The sequence below is a fragment of the Stegostoma tigrinum genome, chromosome 30 (genome assembly GCF_030684315.1).
Source record: "Stegostoma tigrinum isolate sSteTig4 chromosome 30, sSteTig4.hap1, whole genome shotgun sequence".
In the NCBI taxonomy this organism is placed as follows: Eukaryota; Metazoa; Chordata; class Chondrichthyes; order Orectolobiformes; family Stegostomatidae; genus Stegostoma; species Stegostoma tigrinum.
In genome coordinates, this window is record NC_081383.1 from 31,773,221 (window position 1) to 31,790,560 (window position 17,340).

Sequence of the window (17,340 nt, forward strand, 5' to 3'; positions counted from 1 at the left end):
ATCATTCATCTCCCACTTCCCTTCCCTTCATTGATATTTCAGCTTCCATTTCTGGAGCCAGGCTATCCACAAATATTCTGTATGAGCCCAATGACTCCCAGAACCATCTTGACTACACTTCCTCAAATTCTACTTCCTGTGAGGACTCCATTTTTCCTGTTTCTATGATTCTGTGACATTGTTCTAATGATGCATTCCTTCATGCTGCCAGTTTCCATTTGTCTTTCTTAATTCTGTTCTCAACCAGGGATGACTCCGAGACTCTCAACTATGTCCATTTCACTACATTAACTTTTTCTCTCATCTTTTCCCATCCTTCTCAGAACAATGAGAGGGTGTACTTGTCCTCACCTCTCAGAACTCCAGCCTTTCTGTTGAATTGATTATCCTCTTTTAGCATTTTCCAGAAAACACTGTTTCCCCTTTCCTTACATTGTGCTCAGAATGGCCAAACGTTCCCTTCAGTTATGGTCACTTGTCAATTCCTACTCCCCTTCTCATTTCACCATTCCATACAAGCGCAGACCAACCTGGCCAATTACCACCCAATTAGCCGATGTTCAATCATCAGTAAAGTGATGGATAGGTGTTATCTATACTGCTGTCAACAGCACCTTCTTAGCAATAACCTGCTCAGTGATGCCCAGTTTGGGTTCCGCCAGGACAGTTCAGCTCCTTACCTCATTACAGCGTTGGTTCAGACATGGACAAAAGAGCTAAATTCCAGAGGGATGAATGACAGCCCTTGACATCATAGCTGTATTTGACTGAGTGTGGTATCTAGGAGCCCTGGCAAAACTGGAATCAATGGACATCAGGGCAAACTCTTGCCACTGGTTAGAGTCAAATCTGGCACAAAGGATGTAATTGTTGGAGATCTCTGCAGGAGTTTCTAAGGGTAATGTCATAGGCCCAACCATCTTCAGTTGCTTTATCAATGATCTTCCCTCTATCATAAAGTCAGAAGTAAAGATTTTCACTGATAATTGCACGATGTTCAGCACCATCCATGACTCATCAGACACTGAAGCCGTCCATGTTCAAATGCAACCTGACCTGGACAGTAGCCAGGCTTGAGCTGACAAGTGGCAAGTAACATTTCTGCCACTTAATTGCCAGGCAGTGACCACCTCCAATAACAGACAGTCTGGCAACCACCAATCAATGGTGTTACCATCACTGAATTCCCCTCTATCAACATACCTGGGGCGTATCATTGACCAGAAACCCAATTGGACTCACCACTAAAACACAGTGGCTCCAAGAGCAGGTCAGAGGCTAGGAATACTTTGGTGAGTATAATAGAGTCCCTACAGGGTAGTAAAAGGCCATTTGACACATTGAGTCCATGCCAACCTTCTGAAGAACATCCCAACTAGACCCAGCCCCACCATTCTGTTCCTATATTTACCATGGCTAACCCATCCAACCTACACATTCCTGCACACTAGGGGTCAATTTAACGTGGCCAATCCACCTAAACCTGCACATCTTAGGACTGCGGCAGTAAACTGGAGCACCCAGCGGGAATCCACGCAGACATGGGGAGAATGTACATTCACAGATAGTCATCTGAGGCTGGAACTGAACATAGCTCCCTAGTAGTGTGAGGCAGCAGTGCTAACCACTGAGCCACTGTGTCTCACCATAACTCACCCCCTTAACTCCCCAAAGCCTATCCATCGTCTACTCGGCACAGGCCAGGAGTGTGATGGAATATTCCCCACTTTTTTGGAGAGATGCAGCTCCAGCAACACTTGAGAAGCTTGACACCATCCAGGACAAAGCAGCCCGCTTGAGTGGCACCACATCCACAAGCATCCACTTCCTCCACCACCAATGCTCAGTAGCAGCAGTGTGTACTATCTATAAGATGCACTGCAGAAGTTCACCGAAATTACTTAGACAGCAACTTCCAAACTCATGACCACTTCCATCTATAAGGACAAGGGCAGCAGAAACATGGGAATACCACCACCTTCAAGCTTCCCTCCAAGTCACTCACCATCCTGACTTGGAAATGTATTGCTGTTCCTTCACTGTTGCTGGGACAAAATCCTGGAATTCCTTCCATAAGGGTATTGTAGATCAACCTAGAACACGTGGACTGCCACGTTTCAAGAGAGTAGCTCACTGCCACCTTCTCAAGGGCAACTATGGATGGGCAGTAAATGCTGGCCAGCCAGCAACGCACTCAACCCACAAGTGAATAAAACAAATACCATACCTTTATTTCTCACCATCCCTGTCCCCAAACATTCCTTCCAGGTTAAATGATGAAAATACAGAGATAAGAAGGAAAAATTGGATTGTAGAAACAGAATGAGCAAGCAGATAGTAAAAGGCTTGGTATCTTCAAAAGCAGATTAATCAGCAGGCCTGGATATATTCTATCCCAGATTGCTAAGGAAAGCCAAGGAGTATATAACAGAAGTTTCCACCCGCATTTTTTCAGTCCTGTCTTTTTAGAGGTCTGGCGCTGGAGAATGGGAGCACTGTTATCTTTGTACCATTGCTTATAAAACGTTGAAGGGATAGACCCAAGTGGTTGAAGGACCGTCAGGCTGACCTCAGGGGTGAGCAATTCTTTGCAAGAAATTGTAAAGGACGTTATAAATTATCCTTTAGGAGAACATAGATTCATCAAGCGCTATAGACAAGGATTTGGTAAGGCAAGGCCACAAGTGACTAACCTGATTTGATGAGTTGGAGGTAATAAGGAGCATTTATTTAGTAGTTAGCTAATGTAGGTCCCACATGACAGACACATGACAGAAAAGTGACAGTCCATGGAATTCAAGAGCAGATAGTAAGTTGAACTGAAATTGGCTCAGTGGCAGGAAGCAAAGGGTCATGGTCAATAGTTCCGACTGGAATTTGAAAGCTCTTTCTGGTATAGCTCCATAGGACTCAGAACTGGATCCCTTGGTTTTCATGGTTTCTATCAACTTAAGTTTAAAGAGGCAAGATTAACAAATCTGCCAATTTGGATCTTGGAACATGACCACCAAGCAACCATTATTTTGGGGGCCACTTCCTTAAGGACTAGGGAATGCAGATTATCAGGCCCTGGGGATTTATCAGCTTTTAATCCTATCAGTTTCCCCAACACTATTTCCCTGCTAATAGTGATTTCCTTCAGTTCCTCCCTCACACTTAACAGCTGGTAATGGTTTGATGTGAGGAAGAATATCTAAACTGGAAAAAAATATTAACGAACTGATTAGTAGGGTGGGAAAAGTAGAAAATGAAATTTAAACTGGAGAAGATTGAAGTCATCCGGTTTGGGAGGCCATACAATGCCAGATAGCACATCATAAATTATAAAATACAGAGGGAATAAAGGAACAGAGGCACATCTGTACAGAGGGAGGTACAGAGGGAGTAAAGGAACAGCAGGCAGAACTGTACAAGCCACTAATTATATCAGGTTAGGGGTCCTTCCTATAGTTCTGGCCTTCACATTGCAGGAAAGTGCAATCACACTGGAAAGGATAGAGAGATGTATGAGAATGTTTCTACAAACAGAGAATTCTGACTCTGAGGCTGCAACAGAGGAGACTGTATAGAGAATCACTAGAGATTTATAAATTTATGAGGAAGCTAGATCAGATTGGATACTTCCCTTAGCAAAATGGTCAGCAAGCAAGGTGCATAATTGTAAATAGTTGTCGGGAAGATTGGAAGAGAATAGACAATAAATATTTCCTTCATCTAACTGGTAGTTTGGTGTTGGGAACCCACTGCCTGAAAGGGTGGTACTGGCAGAAATTGTAAAAAGAATTTGATGTGTACTTGAAATGCTGTAATATGCATGGGTATTGAGCTGAAGTTGTATAGTGGAATTAGGCTAGACAGCTCACTTGCAGCCAGCAGCAATTGTGTTTATGGTCTCTTGAGCATCCCCAGTCATCTACCAATGACAGCTATGTCTTCATGTGCCAAGTCCTGAACACACAAAAATCCTTTCTTGTCTCTCACGGTTTCACAATCTATCTTTCCATTTTCAAGGCATTCCTGAAAACTCATCTTTTTGACTAAAGCTTGGGCTCATTTGTACTGTTATCTACCGATATGGCTCATTGTTAAAATTTGTTCAGTGATGCCTCTGTTACGTGCCTTGGAATGTTTTACAAAAGGAAAGTTGCTATAGAAATACAAGTTGTTAGCTATGTGCTTGACTGCGGTAACGGCTGTATATAATTTTACACGCAGGACTGAAGGGTGGACTTTTTTTCGTGTGGTGTACTAAAATGAATGATGGTAAATCAGCACCATGTTTTGTCTCTTCTTAATTGTTTTTCTCGTTGGAAATAAAATTGTGTTAAAACAATATTAACTTGCCATCTTTATTGTGTGCAAGCCCTATATCTCTCTTTCTCCACATTTAAATCACTCTTTAATTCTGAACTCTTTAACCAAGCCTTTGGGCGTTTATTATCCAATATCAGTTTGTCATTTTCACTCGAGGAAAAACTGAATTTATTTTGATATGTTAAAGGTGTTCTATAAAAGCAATTTGCACTTGTTACCACTGTATTCTATATTGTATAGAAAGCTGTTCGTAGCCTGGATATATAAAATTAAAACAGAATGTGGACAACTTGTACCTAGCACCATTAGTCATCTTATTCTTGAGTTTTTAATTGATTAGAAAAACGATTTTTCACAGCCAATACAAATCTTCTTTTCTAACTCACTGCTGTGTCCAAAGTGAGCCAATTGCTAACATTGAGTAGTTTTCTTACTGTAAGATTTGTGCTTGTTTCAGCTTTTAATCCACGATCCTAAAACAAACAACAGAAAGTTTTTTTTGAAGCAACTAGCATTATAAAGTATGTCTTATATTCTCGTGCATTGATGAAAATTATGCGGCAAAAATTCTGAAGTGCAGATTGTTTAGAAGGAGTTATAATTAGTCATTTTGTTCTATTTTCAGGTAGAATGTCGGAACTTTATCAAAGTGCTTCTGAAGAGGAATAGCAGCACGCTCTTCATATGCGGAACCAATGCTTATAATCCAGTGTGTGCAAATTACACAGTGAGTGACTGTTGCCTCCTATAACTTTCCTGTATGTGCTTGCTATACTCATTAGTACTCGTCTCCTTTACAGCCCACAGAACACAAGACGCCAGCTACCTAATGAGCCAAGGTTGTCAACTGAGGGATATTGACCCTGGCATCCTATGCAAGGCTTGGTAGCTCTGCAGGACTTATAACATTTTGGCAAATTAGCTCAGGGGACGGAGTGAAAATAATCCTGTTGTAGTGTTTTATCTTTAGATGTGGATTTAGACCAAAAAGAAACATAGAAATTTCAGCACAGAAGGAGAACTTTTTTTTTCATTGTGCCATCACCAATACCTGCAAAGTAAGCTCAACAAGGCAGGATTTAGCAGGACTGATTATAAATCTAAACCTTGGCCTTTACTCGACATAGCTTCGCACCAAAACCAGTCACTTGAGTACCGGACTGGATTTTAACACATCTATGGAGATGGGTTGTGAGGTGAGTGGGCTGGTAAATTGGCAACAGAAAGCATTGTGGCTGGCCCCTGATGTATCTCCCAAATGCTACGTTATATCATCAATGGGGAGAACTTGAACAGTTTGGCTACTTTGCCAATTGTGCCATTAGGTACTCAAGAAAAGCCACTTGCTGCCCCCTGGCATTTTACCACAAAGCTTGGTGGTGTCCCAATAGATTGGCAAATGGGTTTTCTTCACAGCTATTGCATGTTGTACAGAGTAGCTCCGTAATGCTAGTAGCCACATTTGCAGCTACCGCAGCACTGCTTGAAGGCTCATCACTGCCAACTGCCAAGGCTGCCTGCCAAAGCCAACTCATTAAGAGCAGCGTACCCTGAAGGATTCCCACCTTTCATCTGAAAGACTGGCCACTTTCAATGATGGTGCTGAGGATCCTGTCGGCACGTTGGCTCAGTGGTTAGCACTGCTGCCTCACAGCACCAGGCACTGGGGTTCGATTCCAGCCTCGGATGACTGTCCGTTTGGAGGATTTATGTTCTCCCTGTGTCTTTGCGGGTTTCCTCTGGATGCTGTGGTTTCCACCCACAGCCCAAAGACGTGCAGGCTGGGTGGATTAGCCATGGGGGAATGTGGGGTTCTGGGAATAGGGTAGGGGACAGTGCATCTGGATGAGATGCTGTTTGGAGGGTCAGTGCAGACTCAGTGGGCCAAATGACCTGCTTCCACACTGCAGGGATTCTATGATTCTGTTGAGGTAATGGCCAGCAGATTTGGGAGATAGGCTGCCATTCTCAATTAGAAGGCACTGAGAGCACCAGCCTCTTAATGGGCTGTCACCAGTAAAATGCCACCTTACGGTGTTCCTGCGGCTGGGGCTGATTCTCTTGCTTGTGGTGCTGATAGCGGGGACTATCCACTTCCCAACAGTTGTTGCTTCTCCAGAGCTATGGGACAAGAGCTGCGAACAGGATTTGTGTAAATCAAACCTTGGTGAGTGGCACAGACCTGATGGACCAAATGGCTTCCTTCTGTGCTATAAATATCTATGAACAATTACATGTTGTAAACAAAGGAACAACACAAAGTCGAAATGTTTTCAAGTACGACGAAAGTGTGTGATGAAACCCCCAGTTAGGGAAAGGTGGACATGGGACAGACCTTGTTTCAGTTTAGTTTCACATGAGTGAATGTTTAATTGTGAAGCTTGTTTCTCCTACTTGTGTGGCACCTCATTGAAATCTGTCAAGTTGTTCCGACCATGGACTTCAAATCTTTGTTACTTTTCAAAACCTTTTACTGATTCACTGACCAGAGAAAGTAATTGTTCATTGTTTACCCTCTCAGACTCTTTCAAGGATTTTGTGCAGTCTTGCATTGATCAATAATATGCCGCCGTCCCAAGCACAACAGAAAATCTGTGCTTCTGACAGTGTCATATGTTTTCCTACACCAGCGAAGAGTAACCTCAACTAAAGGGCTCGCTAGTTTTGAAATGTTGACCCAGTTCAAATTTACTGCTGCTTTCCCTGGTTTGCATGTTTGCCAGCAGGGAGAATGCAATCCAATTAGGAAGCAGAGTTATCCTCCTGTTCCTGGAACCCCTATTAAAATTGTAGAACTGACAGAATTATATATAAGGCATTCCTATTGTCCTATATTTGTTTGATCGCCCATTTTGTAAGTTGGCATTTTCAAGATGTTAACCACAAGCAGCCTAAACCAGAAAGAATATGTGAGGACTTCATATTAGAATAGAATCAAGTCAAATCTCTACAGTGTGGAAACAGGTCATTTGGCCCAACAGGTCCACTCTGAGGAGCATCACACCCAGAGTCACACCCCTACCCTGTATTTCCCATGGCCAATCCACTTAACCTACACATCCCTGGACACTAGACAATTTAGCAAGGCCAATCCATCTAACTTGCACACCTTTGGACTGTGGGAGGAAACTAGAGCACCTGGAGGAAACCCACACCGATGGGGGTAGAATGTGCAAACCCTGCACAGTCACCCCAGGCTGCATTTGAACCCAGGTCCTGGCACTGTGAAGCAGCAGTGCTAACAACTGAGCCACTGAGCCCCACATTTCTAGGGTCACCCTAATAGCAACACTATTCCTCACTCTGATATTTCACTGCAAAAAGAAAATGATTTATTGATTACAGAAACATTTGCTGTTGAGAAAAATTTTAATTTTTTTTCCAGATTTTATGTATCTCCTTTTCATTTTAACTTTGTATTCCTTTATGTGAAAGCCTCTGACATTTGTGTTTTGTGATGAGCAGACATTTCCACATGACAAGAACAGAATTGATCAGTCCCTGTAACCTTTCCAGCACATTCCTTACTGCTTGCATTCCACAAAAGAAATATATAATCCATGCAACATATCAGTTTATTCGAACTCCAGCTCACTGGAAGAGTTACAAAAACCACAAGACCTCTACTACAATTTTACCTGGTTTGAATTTCACTAAAACTTGACTTTATTATTGTACAGTTGTATGCCCTCTGATACAATTAAGCAGGTGTTTACTCTGCTTGATGGGACTGTATTTGATACGTGGGTATCAAATTCTGATTAATGCTCAATTCTGCATTTTCTTCAATACCTCCCATCCCCTACAAGCTTCTAAAAATAGCTCAGAATGATTGTCGATGGGATTGTATCTTTTTGAAACTATAAAGGCATTAAAGAGATTGTGAAGTAAGTTTACAAGCCATCCACGTCAGCACTTTGTCTGCTGATACAGCAAAACAGAAATGTGGGCAAATATTAATTTGCAACCATTATTGTAGACAAATAACCATGGGTCATCTGGACCTGAAGGTTGAGTGGTTGAGGTTCTATGTCATTCACAGGGACTTAAACTCTTCCACATATTCCTCATGAGTTCTATTTTTCACCTGCATTTTCTAGAATGGTAGTAACAGGAGTAGATTAAGCAATTGCAAAGCGCTCCTGACTGGTCTCCCTCATTCCACGCTCTGTAAACATCTTAAACTCTGCTACTTGTATTTCCACCAAGTCTCTACTGCTCATGGACCTACAGTGGCTCCTGTTCAAGCAATGTCTTGCTGTTTTCAAATCTGTCCATGGCCTCCCTACTCCCCATGCCTGTAATCTCCTCTAATCCACAACCCGACCAGACATTTGCACATGTTTAATTTATACCCCTCATACTTTTCCAATTATAATTGCTTTACCATTGGCAGCCAAGCCTTCAGATGCTATTAGGCAGAATAAAGTTCTGGAGTTCCTTTTCTGTGCCTCTCTGCATGCAAACATTATTCCATGAGTTGCACAGAGCTAAGGTGGCAAAGACTGCTGGAAATGTAGTCAAGAGGTACCTGAGAATCAATCCTTAATGCCTGGAGAACTTCGGAAAATACTTCAACACTACTTTTTCGACTGCTGCATTGCCAAATCCTTTGTAGTATTTATTGAGATTAATGGTCTCCAATTTTGGATGCAGTTCTGGAATGATAAAGTACGATAATGATTCCCTCTCTGGTTCCATGAGTTGACAACTTGCTTAAAAAGGGCATTGATAATACTGTGAGAATTCTTTGAGTAGCAGGCCATCATGAAGTAGTCTAAGGTTGCCTGGTCATTCAAGCTATCAGTGTGGATTGGCCAAAGTGCATAATAGTAAAAACATTTTGCTGCAATGTTATTCCATGGAATTAAATACTCAAACAATGATCATCGCCATTAAGAGACAAGTGAACGATTGTCCCTTGACATTCAGTGGCATTATCATCATTACTAACATCCTGGGACTTACCACTGACCAGAATCTGAATTGGACAAGCCATATAAATACTGTAGCTATAAGAGCAAATCAGAGGCTAGGAATCCTGCAGCACATAAATTACCTCCTGACTACTCAAAGCATGTCCGCCATCCACAAGTCCCAGCCAGGAGTGTAATAGAACACTAAAGTAAAACAAAGAACTGCGAAGGCTGGAGACCGAAAACAAAAACAAAAATTGCCGGTGGAACTCAGCAGGTCCAGAAGCATCTGCAGGGTGAAAACAGAGTTAACGTTTTAACAGTTAAAACATTATGAGGGTGGCACGTTGGCTCATAGCACCAGGGACCCAGGTTCAATTCCACCCTCAGGCAACTGTCTGTGTGGAGTTTGCACATTCTTCCTGTGTGTGTGTGGGTTTCCTCTGTGTGCTCCAGTTTCCTCCCACTGTCCAAGGCTGAGTGGATTTGCCATGCTAAGTTGCCCCTAGTGTTCAGGGATGTGTAGGTTAGATGGGTTATAGGGGAATGGGTCTGGGTGGGATGCTCTGAGGGACAGCGTAGACTTGTTGGGCCGGAGGGCCTGTTTCCACACTGTAGGGATTCTATGATTTTGAGTCAGATGACATTCCATCTAGAAGGACATGGGTAGCAGATACATGTGGACACCACCATTGTCTCAAGGGCATTTAGACACAGGCAAGAAATGCTAGCCCAGCCAGTGGTGGTGGGTGTGGTGGGAGTAAGGCTGTGGCTGTGTGAGTGTGAGAGAGACAGAGACACAGGGAAAACTCAAGTCAGAAAAAGAAATGACACAAGTCATGGCAATGATTAAATGCAGCCTCTACACTCCTAAAGAAAGGGATTCTGTCACTTTAATTTGTTTAATTGGCCGTAACCTGAGCAAATTCCATAGTGTGAAAAATTCTGGGAGTTAAAATTTTATAAACACATTTAATTATAACTGCACGATTCCTTCCACCTCTTTTGATTTAGGTCTAGATTTCTAAAGAAAAAAAATTCAAGAATAAAGAGACCCTTGTTCCCATCCTAAAGAAGGGCTGATTAGGACAGGATTCACCGATTGTGTTTATACTAGAATGTGACAAGTATTTACTTAATCAGGTAACGGGTGCTGGCAGGCCTGAGGATTACATTTCCTCTAGACTTTCAGAAAACACAAAGGCCTTGTCTGTCATTCAGTGTTGCATGAAACTGGAACGGGGGTGAGGGAAGGAGGAGTACTGGTAGTCACTGTTTGCATAAAAAATGGAGGAGACAGAAAATAATAGTCAGTCAGCATAAGCAGACAAATGAAACCACAATTCTGTTAATACTTGCCCATCATGTTACTCCCCCACCCTCTGCAACTCTGCTGTCAATCCTACAGCTGTATTCCCCTTATCGCCCTTCAATGGAGATTTTCTCATTGTGAGACTGACCGTCGCAAACCTGGCCTTCAAATTGTCTTTTGCTGTGATATCTTCCTTCTGAGGGCATTGATTTACAGTTTGAGTATATCTCCCTGCCCAATACAAGACACAATTTGCAAGCTTATGAAGTCAAAGCTTGATGTCAGCAATTCTCATTTTCTCTCTCTTAATCTTTTCAATCCTAATGGTATCCGGCTCTATAGACTGTAGAGCTTCAATAAAATGTCTCGTCAAACGTGCACATGAACTATTACCGCATGCCTGCCTTGCTGTTCTTCCTGATAATACCCAGCATATTCCTGTATAGTTCATTTCAAAACAGACCTTATGCAGCCTTAGAATCCTACAGTTATAAGAATGACCGAGGTCATTTATGCCCCTTCACAATCTCCAAAGTGGATTTTTCTCATTGGCATGCAAACCTGTGTACCAGCCCATGTGTTTGTTTTATTAATTCATGGGGCATGGGTGTCAAGACTAAACCTAGCTATTATTGCTGACCCTAATTCGCTATTGAGAAGTGGTGGCGAACCTTCTTAATGTCAACCCCGTGGCTTGCTGGGCCACATTAGAGGGCACCTATAAGCCAACTAACCTGTGGAGGGATTGAAGTCAAAACTAGCTCAGACTAGATAGAAAAGACAGATTACCTCCTAAGATTATTAGTGATCAATATGGATTCTTTCAACTATTCAATGTCACATGGTCACCATTATTGATAGCTTTATTTAATGAATTAAATGTAAATTCCTTTGCTGAAGTGGTCTGGTTTGAGCTCCTGTCCATGGACAAGTTGTCTCAACCTCTAGATTACTCATGCCATAATTGTGTGACTGTTCCAAATTCCCAATGTGTTTTGCCCTCCATATCATTAAATGATTGCAAATTACAGGATTTATGTTGAGTAAAAAGAATAGGGGAGACAATGGTTTAGTGGTATTATCACTGGACTGTTAATCCAGAGACCCAGATAATGATCTGGGGACCTGCGTTTGAATCCTACCACAGCAGATGCTGGAATTTGAAGTCAATAAATATCTGGAATTAAGAATCTAATGATGACCATGAATCCATTGTCAGTTGTCAGGAAAACCTATCTGGTTCCCTAATGTCCTTGAGGGTATTCAATACTCAGAATTTTCCCAGAAGTGAAAAGTCCTCCAGTTATATATCGAAACAATCAATTGAATTGACTCATGGGGTAATTGAAAATGTATGAAGAACGAGGAGTTAATGAGTATTTGTTTTAACTCTCTCACACTGTGAACAATATCTGAAAGTATGACGTCAAGATAACATAGTTGAGACATTTGCATGATAGAAAATGTAAAGCTTATTTCATGGCTCAAAACATCAGTCAAGGCCGAAATCAAACACTAAATGATTTGTAGGAATGCATAATGATAAATAATTTCCTATTTCTTCCAATGTACTGTCACTGAACATGGTGACAGATTAGCAATTATATTTGTAAAATATTGAAATCTTTGCTCAATCTCTTTCAGTTATTCAGTGACACAATTAAGCTGATAGTCAACTGAGCAGTGTGTAGGAGCATTAATTTTGGGTTCTGAAAGTCACTACCAGTGGCAGGAGTGATGAGTGGAATGATTTAGGGCGAGCTCCAGTCCTAGAGTTCTGGCATACTATGCATGTAAACATGTACTGCTTTGTTCCTACAAACCAAATTATTAACCAACCACAACACTCTCTCTGTTTCCACCAGACTTTAAATTTCCCTTCAAATAATTACATCTCCTTTAAAATGGATCAAGCTGAAGATATAATTTTCATCTGTTGGAAGACGCCTTTTGGGGAAAATAATGATTATGGTTTTGGAGAGTGTTTTAATTCCTGCTTCAAAGTATGAGGAAAACAATACAATAGCATTTATTTTATTCCTTAGGCTGTCACTGAAGTTAATTCTAGAATTAAAAGCAGCAGTTTGGAAAGCAAGGTGGGAAAACCTGTGCTGGTCTTGTCAGACCTTATGGAAAAATTAAATAACTACATGAAATTAATATGAGATTACAATCAGAATGTTGTTGGGGTGACACCAACAGGTTATAAGACTGAAGCTATAGAATCATGGAATAATACAGCATGGAAACAGGCTGTTCGGCCCAAACTGGTCCATTCTGACCATAGTACCCACTTAGCTAGTTCCAACTGCCCACAATCTGTCCATGTCCCTCTAAACCCTGCCCATCCATGTACCTGGACAAGTTTTTGTTAAATGTTGCAATTGTACCTGCCTCAACTACTTTCTCTGGCAGCCCATTCCATATATGCACCACTCTCTGCATGAAGCAATTGCCCCTCAGGTCCTTCTTAAATCTTTCCCCTTTCACCAGAAATCTATGCCATCTAGTTTTCAATTCCCCATCCCTGGGAAAAAGACTGTTTGCATTCATCCTGTCTATGCCTCTCATGATTTTATTCACCTCAATATGGTCACCCTTCATTCTCCAATGTTCCAAGGATTCAAGTCCTATCCTGGCCAACCTCTCCCTAGAACTCAGGCCTACTAGTCCTGGCAACATCCTCATAAATCTTCATCATAGAATCCCTACAATGTGGAAACAGGCCCTTCACCCAACAGGTCCACGCCGACCCTTGGAGCACCGCATCCAGACCGATAACCCTGAACACTACGGGCAAGTTAGCATGGCCAATCCACCTAACCTGCACATCTTTGGACTGTGGGAGGAAACTGGAGCACCTGGAGGAAATCCACACAGGCACGGGGCGAATGTGCAAACTCCACACAGACAGTTGCCTGAGGATGGAATTGAACCCGGGTCCCCTGCGCTGTGAGGCAGCACTGCTAACTACTGAGCCACCGTACTGCCCCTTCTTTGCACATTTTCCAGTTTAACTATGTCTTTCCTATAACAGGATGAGCAAAACTGTTCACAATATTCCAAGTATAGCCTGACCAACATCTTATATAACTGTAACATAATGCCCCAATTCCTATACTCAATGCCTCGACAAATGAAGGCCAGCATGCTAAATACCTTCTTTATCACCCTGTCTACATGTGATGCTGCTTTCAACAAAGTATGTACTTGGACTCTGAGGTCCCTTTGTTTCACAACAATCCTCAGGACCTTACCATTTAATGTATAATTCCGACCTTGGTTTGACCTTCCAAAGTGCAACATCTCACGTTTATTTGTATTGAATTGCATTTGCCAATCCTCAGCCCACTTCCCCATCTGATCAAGATCCCTCTGTAATTTTTGATAACCTTCTTCGCTATCAACGATGCCTCCTAATTTTGTATCATATGCAAACTTACTAATATGTCTCGTACATTCACATCCAGACCATTTATATAAATAAATAACTAATAATAAATAAATAATAATAATAATAATAATAATAATAAATAAATAATAAATATATATAAATAACAAATAACAAAGATCATAGCACCCACCCCTGTGGCACACCACTAGCCACAGGCCTCCAGTCTGAGAAACAACTTCAACCATCACCTTCTGCTTCCTTCCATCAAGCCAATTTTAAATCCAATTTGCTAGCTCTCCCTGGATCCCATGCAACCTAACCTTCATGACTAGCCTGCCACATGGGACCTTGTCAAAGTCCTTATTAAAGTCCGTATAGACAACATCCACTGCCTACCCTCATCTATCCTCTCAGCTACCTCTTCAAAAAAACTCAAAAGAATTTGTCAGACATGACTTCCTGCACGCAAGTCCATACTGACTATCCCCAGTCAGACCTTGCCCATCCTGGTTAATCCTGTCCTTCAGTATTCTCTCCAATAACTTGTTTACCACTTATGCATTGTAGATGTCCAGGTAATAGAGAAGAAGATAGCAGAGATGTTGGCCGTGCTAGGGAAATGGCCAAGGCGAAAGCAAATGATGGTTTCCCTGCTGATTATTCTCCAAACCCCATGTTAGATGCCTCCAATCAGCTTTCTACCCTCTCATAAAACCAAAACAGCTCTTATTGATTTTACAAATGGCATTCCACTAACTATTTCAGAGGTAATATATCCCACCTTGTCCTTCTTGATAGTTCTGCAGCATATGACACAGTTGGCCACAAGGCCCTCCTCCAGTTCTTCTCTACTGTCACCCAGCTAGACAGGAATAGCTAAATAGCTCTTAGCGAGTTTTGAGAAGATTTGTAGAATTTCTAGAATTCCTAGAAGCATGGCATTCCAACCGGAATTCCATCAACAAACACATTGACTTGAAACCAATCTACCATCCCCTGAGAAAAAGAACAGGAAATGACATCACCAACCCAAGGAAACCTAACCAGATCGGTGGAGGGCGGGATATAGCACCAGCGCTTCGTCGGAGGCTCACTGATGATGTTGCCTGGAATGGTGATGAAACGTCTGAAAACTAACCTTCCAGCTCAGCGAGCAAACTCACATCCTAAATAGCTCTTGTCTGAATCCATTCTTAATTGTACAGCCATTGTGAGATAGTCATCTGTAATTGCTTCTTACTCTTGCACTATTACTCCTATGATTCCCAAGAATCAGCCTTTAACCTCCTCTGATTTGTCCCTTCAAAGTTACCATCCAAAAACACACACACAATACCGCATAGAGCTGGAGGAACACAGCAGGCCAGGCAGAATCAGAGCAGCAGCAAAGTAAGACATTTTGGGCCAGGACCTTTCTTCAGAAACACAGCATTGATTTCCAGGTGTACACTGACAGCGCTAGGCTATACCTCACCCACTGCAACCCTTTAACCCTCGACTGTATTTAAATTGTTAGATTGCTTGCTCAACATCCCATGGCGATGAGGAAAATGCTCGCCTAGTTAACTATTGGGAAGCCATTGCCTTTGGTCTCCACTACAAACCTCATTCCGCAAGTACTGACTCCACCATAGGCTCCTGAATCCTGAGAAAGGCCTGATCTTGGCCAGTTAGTGTCCTTCACTCTGCTAGCTTTCATTAATACTAAATGATGCTTCTTAAAGCACTCACTGACAAATTTTGTTTTGCAACATCCACAGAGGATGTTTTATTGCATTGAAGGCTCTCTATAAATACAAGTTGCAATTATTATTTCTGAAAACAGATGGTGAGCCTGAAATATATACATATATTATATCTAGAGAGATGAAGAATTTTACTGTGGGACTTCAAGCTGAAGGAATGGTGGAGGAACCTACAGCTTGGTTGTATTGCAGTCACTATTGCTCTATGACCAATTAAATTACACTCTTGCCTTCCAGGCAGTACCTAATTAATATTACAGCCTTGTAATCACAGTATCATAACACCATTCATTTTGTGTGAGTGGAGCTAGATACTTGTTAACTGCTGTTGGGCACTTCCCCAGTTGCATTTGAATTATCCAATAAATCAATTGAGTTGATAGAATGTGGTTTATGTGCAGAAATTGCATACAAACATACCAATTTTGCCCAGTTCTGTTCTTTTCTGCATCTTTACCCTCAAGCTTGTTTACTTCATTTGTGCAAATACAGTTCCTCTCTCTTCTGGCGTCAAAGCTGTCGGTAAATCTTTTGAAAATGAATTCAGCAGTTTGTGTTTGAAAAACAGCATTGTTAAAGGGAGTGGAAAGCAATGTTGCACCAGATTGGCCATGTGACGAAAAAAGACCAATGAGAATTTGAAGGGCCGAAAACCTTGTTTCTCAACAGTAACTTTCTATAAGTGTAAATTTCTGAATTTGTGCACAATGTGAGCAACTCTGTGGCCTGTGGTTGATGAGGCCTTTTCCCTTCACAATCAATTTGTGTCAACCATTGAAATCTACTCTCTATGGATAGGTTCTTACTTCTTAAAGGGTTTAGTTTCTTTTGGCATGATTATCAACCAACAGTTTCCCCTCATTTGCTATCTTTGATGTCATTGAGATTCGTTGGAGGTCTGTTTTCCTGGATCCTTATCATGCTGGACTAGCATAATCCATATAATTCCAGTGTATAGAGAAAAGACAGGCATGAGGTAATGATGTTCATTTAACAAGCATAATGAGTCGAATGGCCTACTTCTGCAGCATTACAATTCTGCGATGCTGACTCTGTGGGACGAAGGGCCTCTTCTCCATTGTCTGACTCTATAACCTGCTTCCTCAAAGCAAAAGTGTGATTATGAGGGCAGTTTACAATCGGGGTAAGATTTCACATGCATTTTGTTTTACCAAAAATCATTATATCACCATTTTTACGTGACGTTTTGTTAGCTATTTTCACAAGTACAATTCGTATTTATAACGTAACCTTACTTTGATATAACATCTCAATGCTTTCCACAGGAACATTATTAATTAAAATATGACATCAAACCACATTAGATGATATTAGGTCAAAAGACCAAAAGGTTGGTTAGAACACTGGCACTCCCTGGTGGCATTGTGTGTGTATCTGCATCAAGTGGCTCAAGAACTACACTCAACACCAGTTTCGCAAGGACAATTAGGGATGGACAATAAATGCTGGTCCAGGCAGCAACGCTAACATCTTCTAAGTTAATTTAAGAAAAGTACCTTTCTATTGAATAGTTAATAGTTAGTAATAAAATAATTACTGTTTAAAAAATGGAAACCTTCATGTCTTTACTAATTGGTTCAGAATATTTTAAAGGGGTCCAAGGTTAGTCACCAGTAATGAAGTAATTTAAATACAAGA

The 17,340-nt window shown here is 41.5% G+C and overlaps 1 protein-coding gene across 4 annotated transcripts in view; it reads left to right on the forward strand.

Annotated features, from left to right (window-relative positions):
• The window catches only part of sema6bb (sema domain, transmembrane domain (TM), and cytoplasmic domain, (semaphorin) 6Bb), a 513,075-nt gene that overhangs the window by 361,926 nt on the left and 133,809 nt on the right, over positions 1 to 17,340 (forward strand). For all 4 annotated transcript variants that reach the window (XM_059638496.1, XM_059638494.1, XM_059638495.1 and 1 more), the window contains one exon: positions 4,940 to 5,041. In XM_059638496.1, coding sequence (XP_059494479.1) covers positions 4,940 to 5,041 — 102 coding nt within the window. The remainder of the gene's footprint in view (positions 1 to 4,939; positions 5,042 to 17,340) is intronic.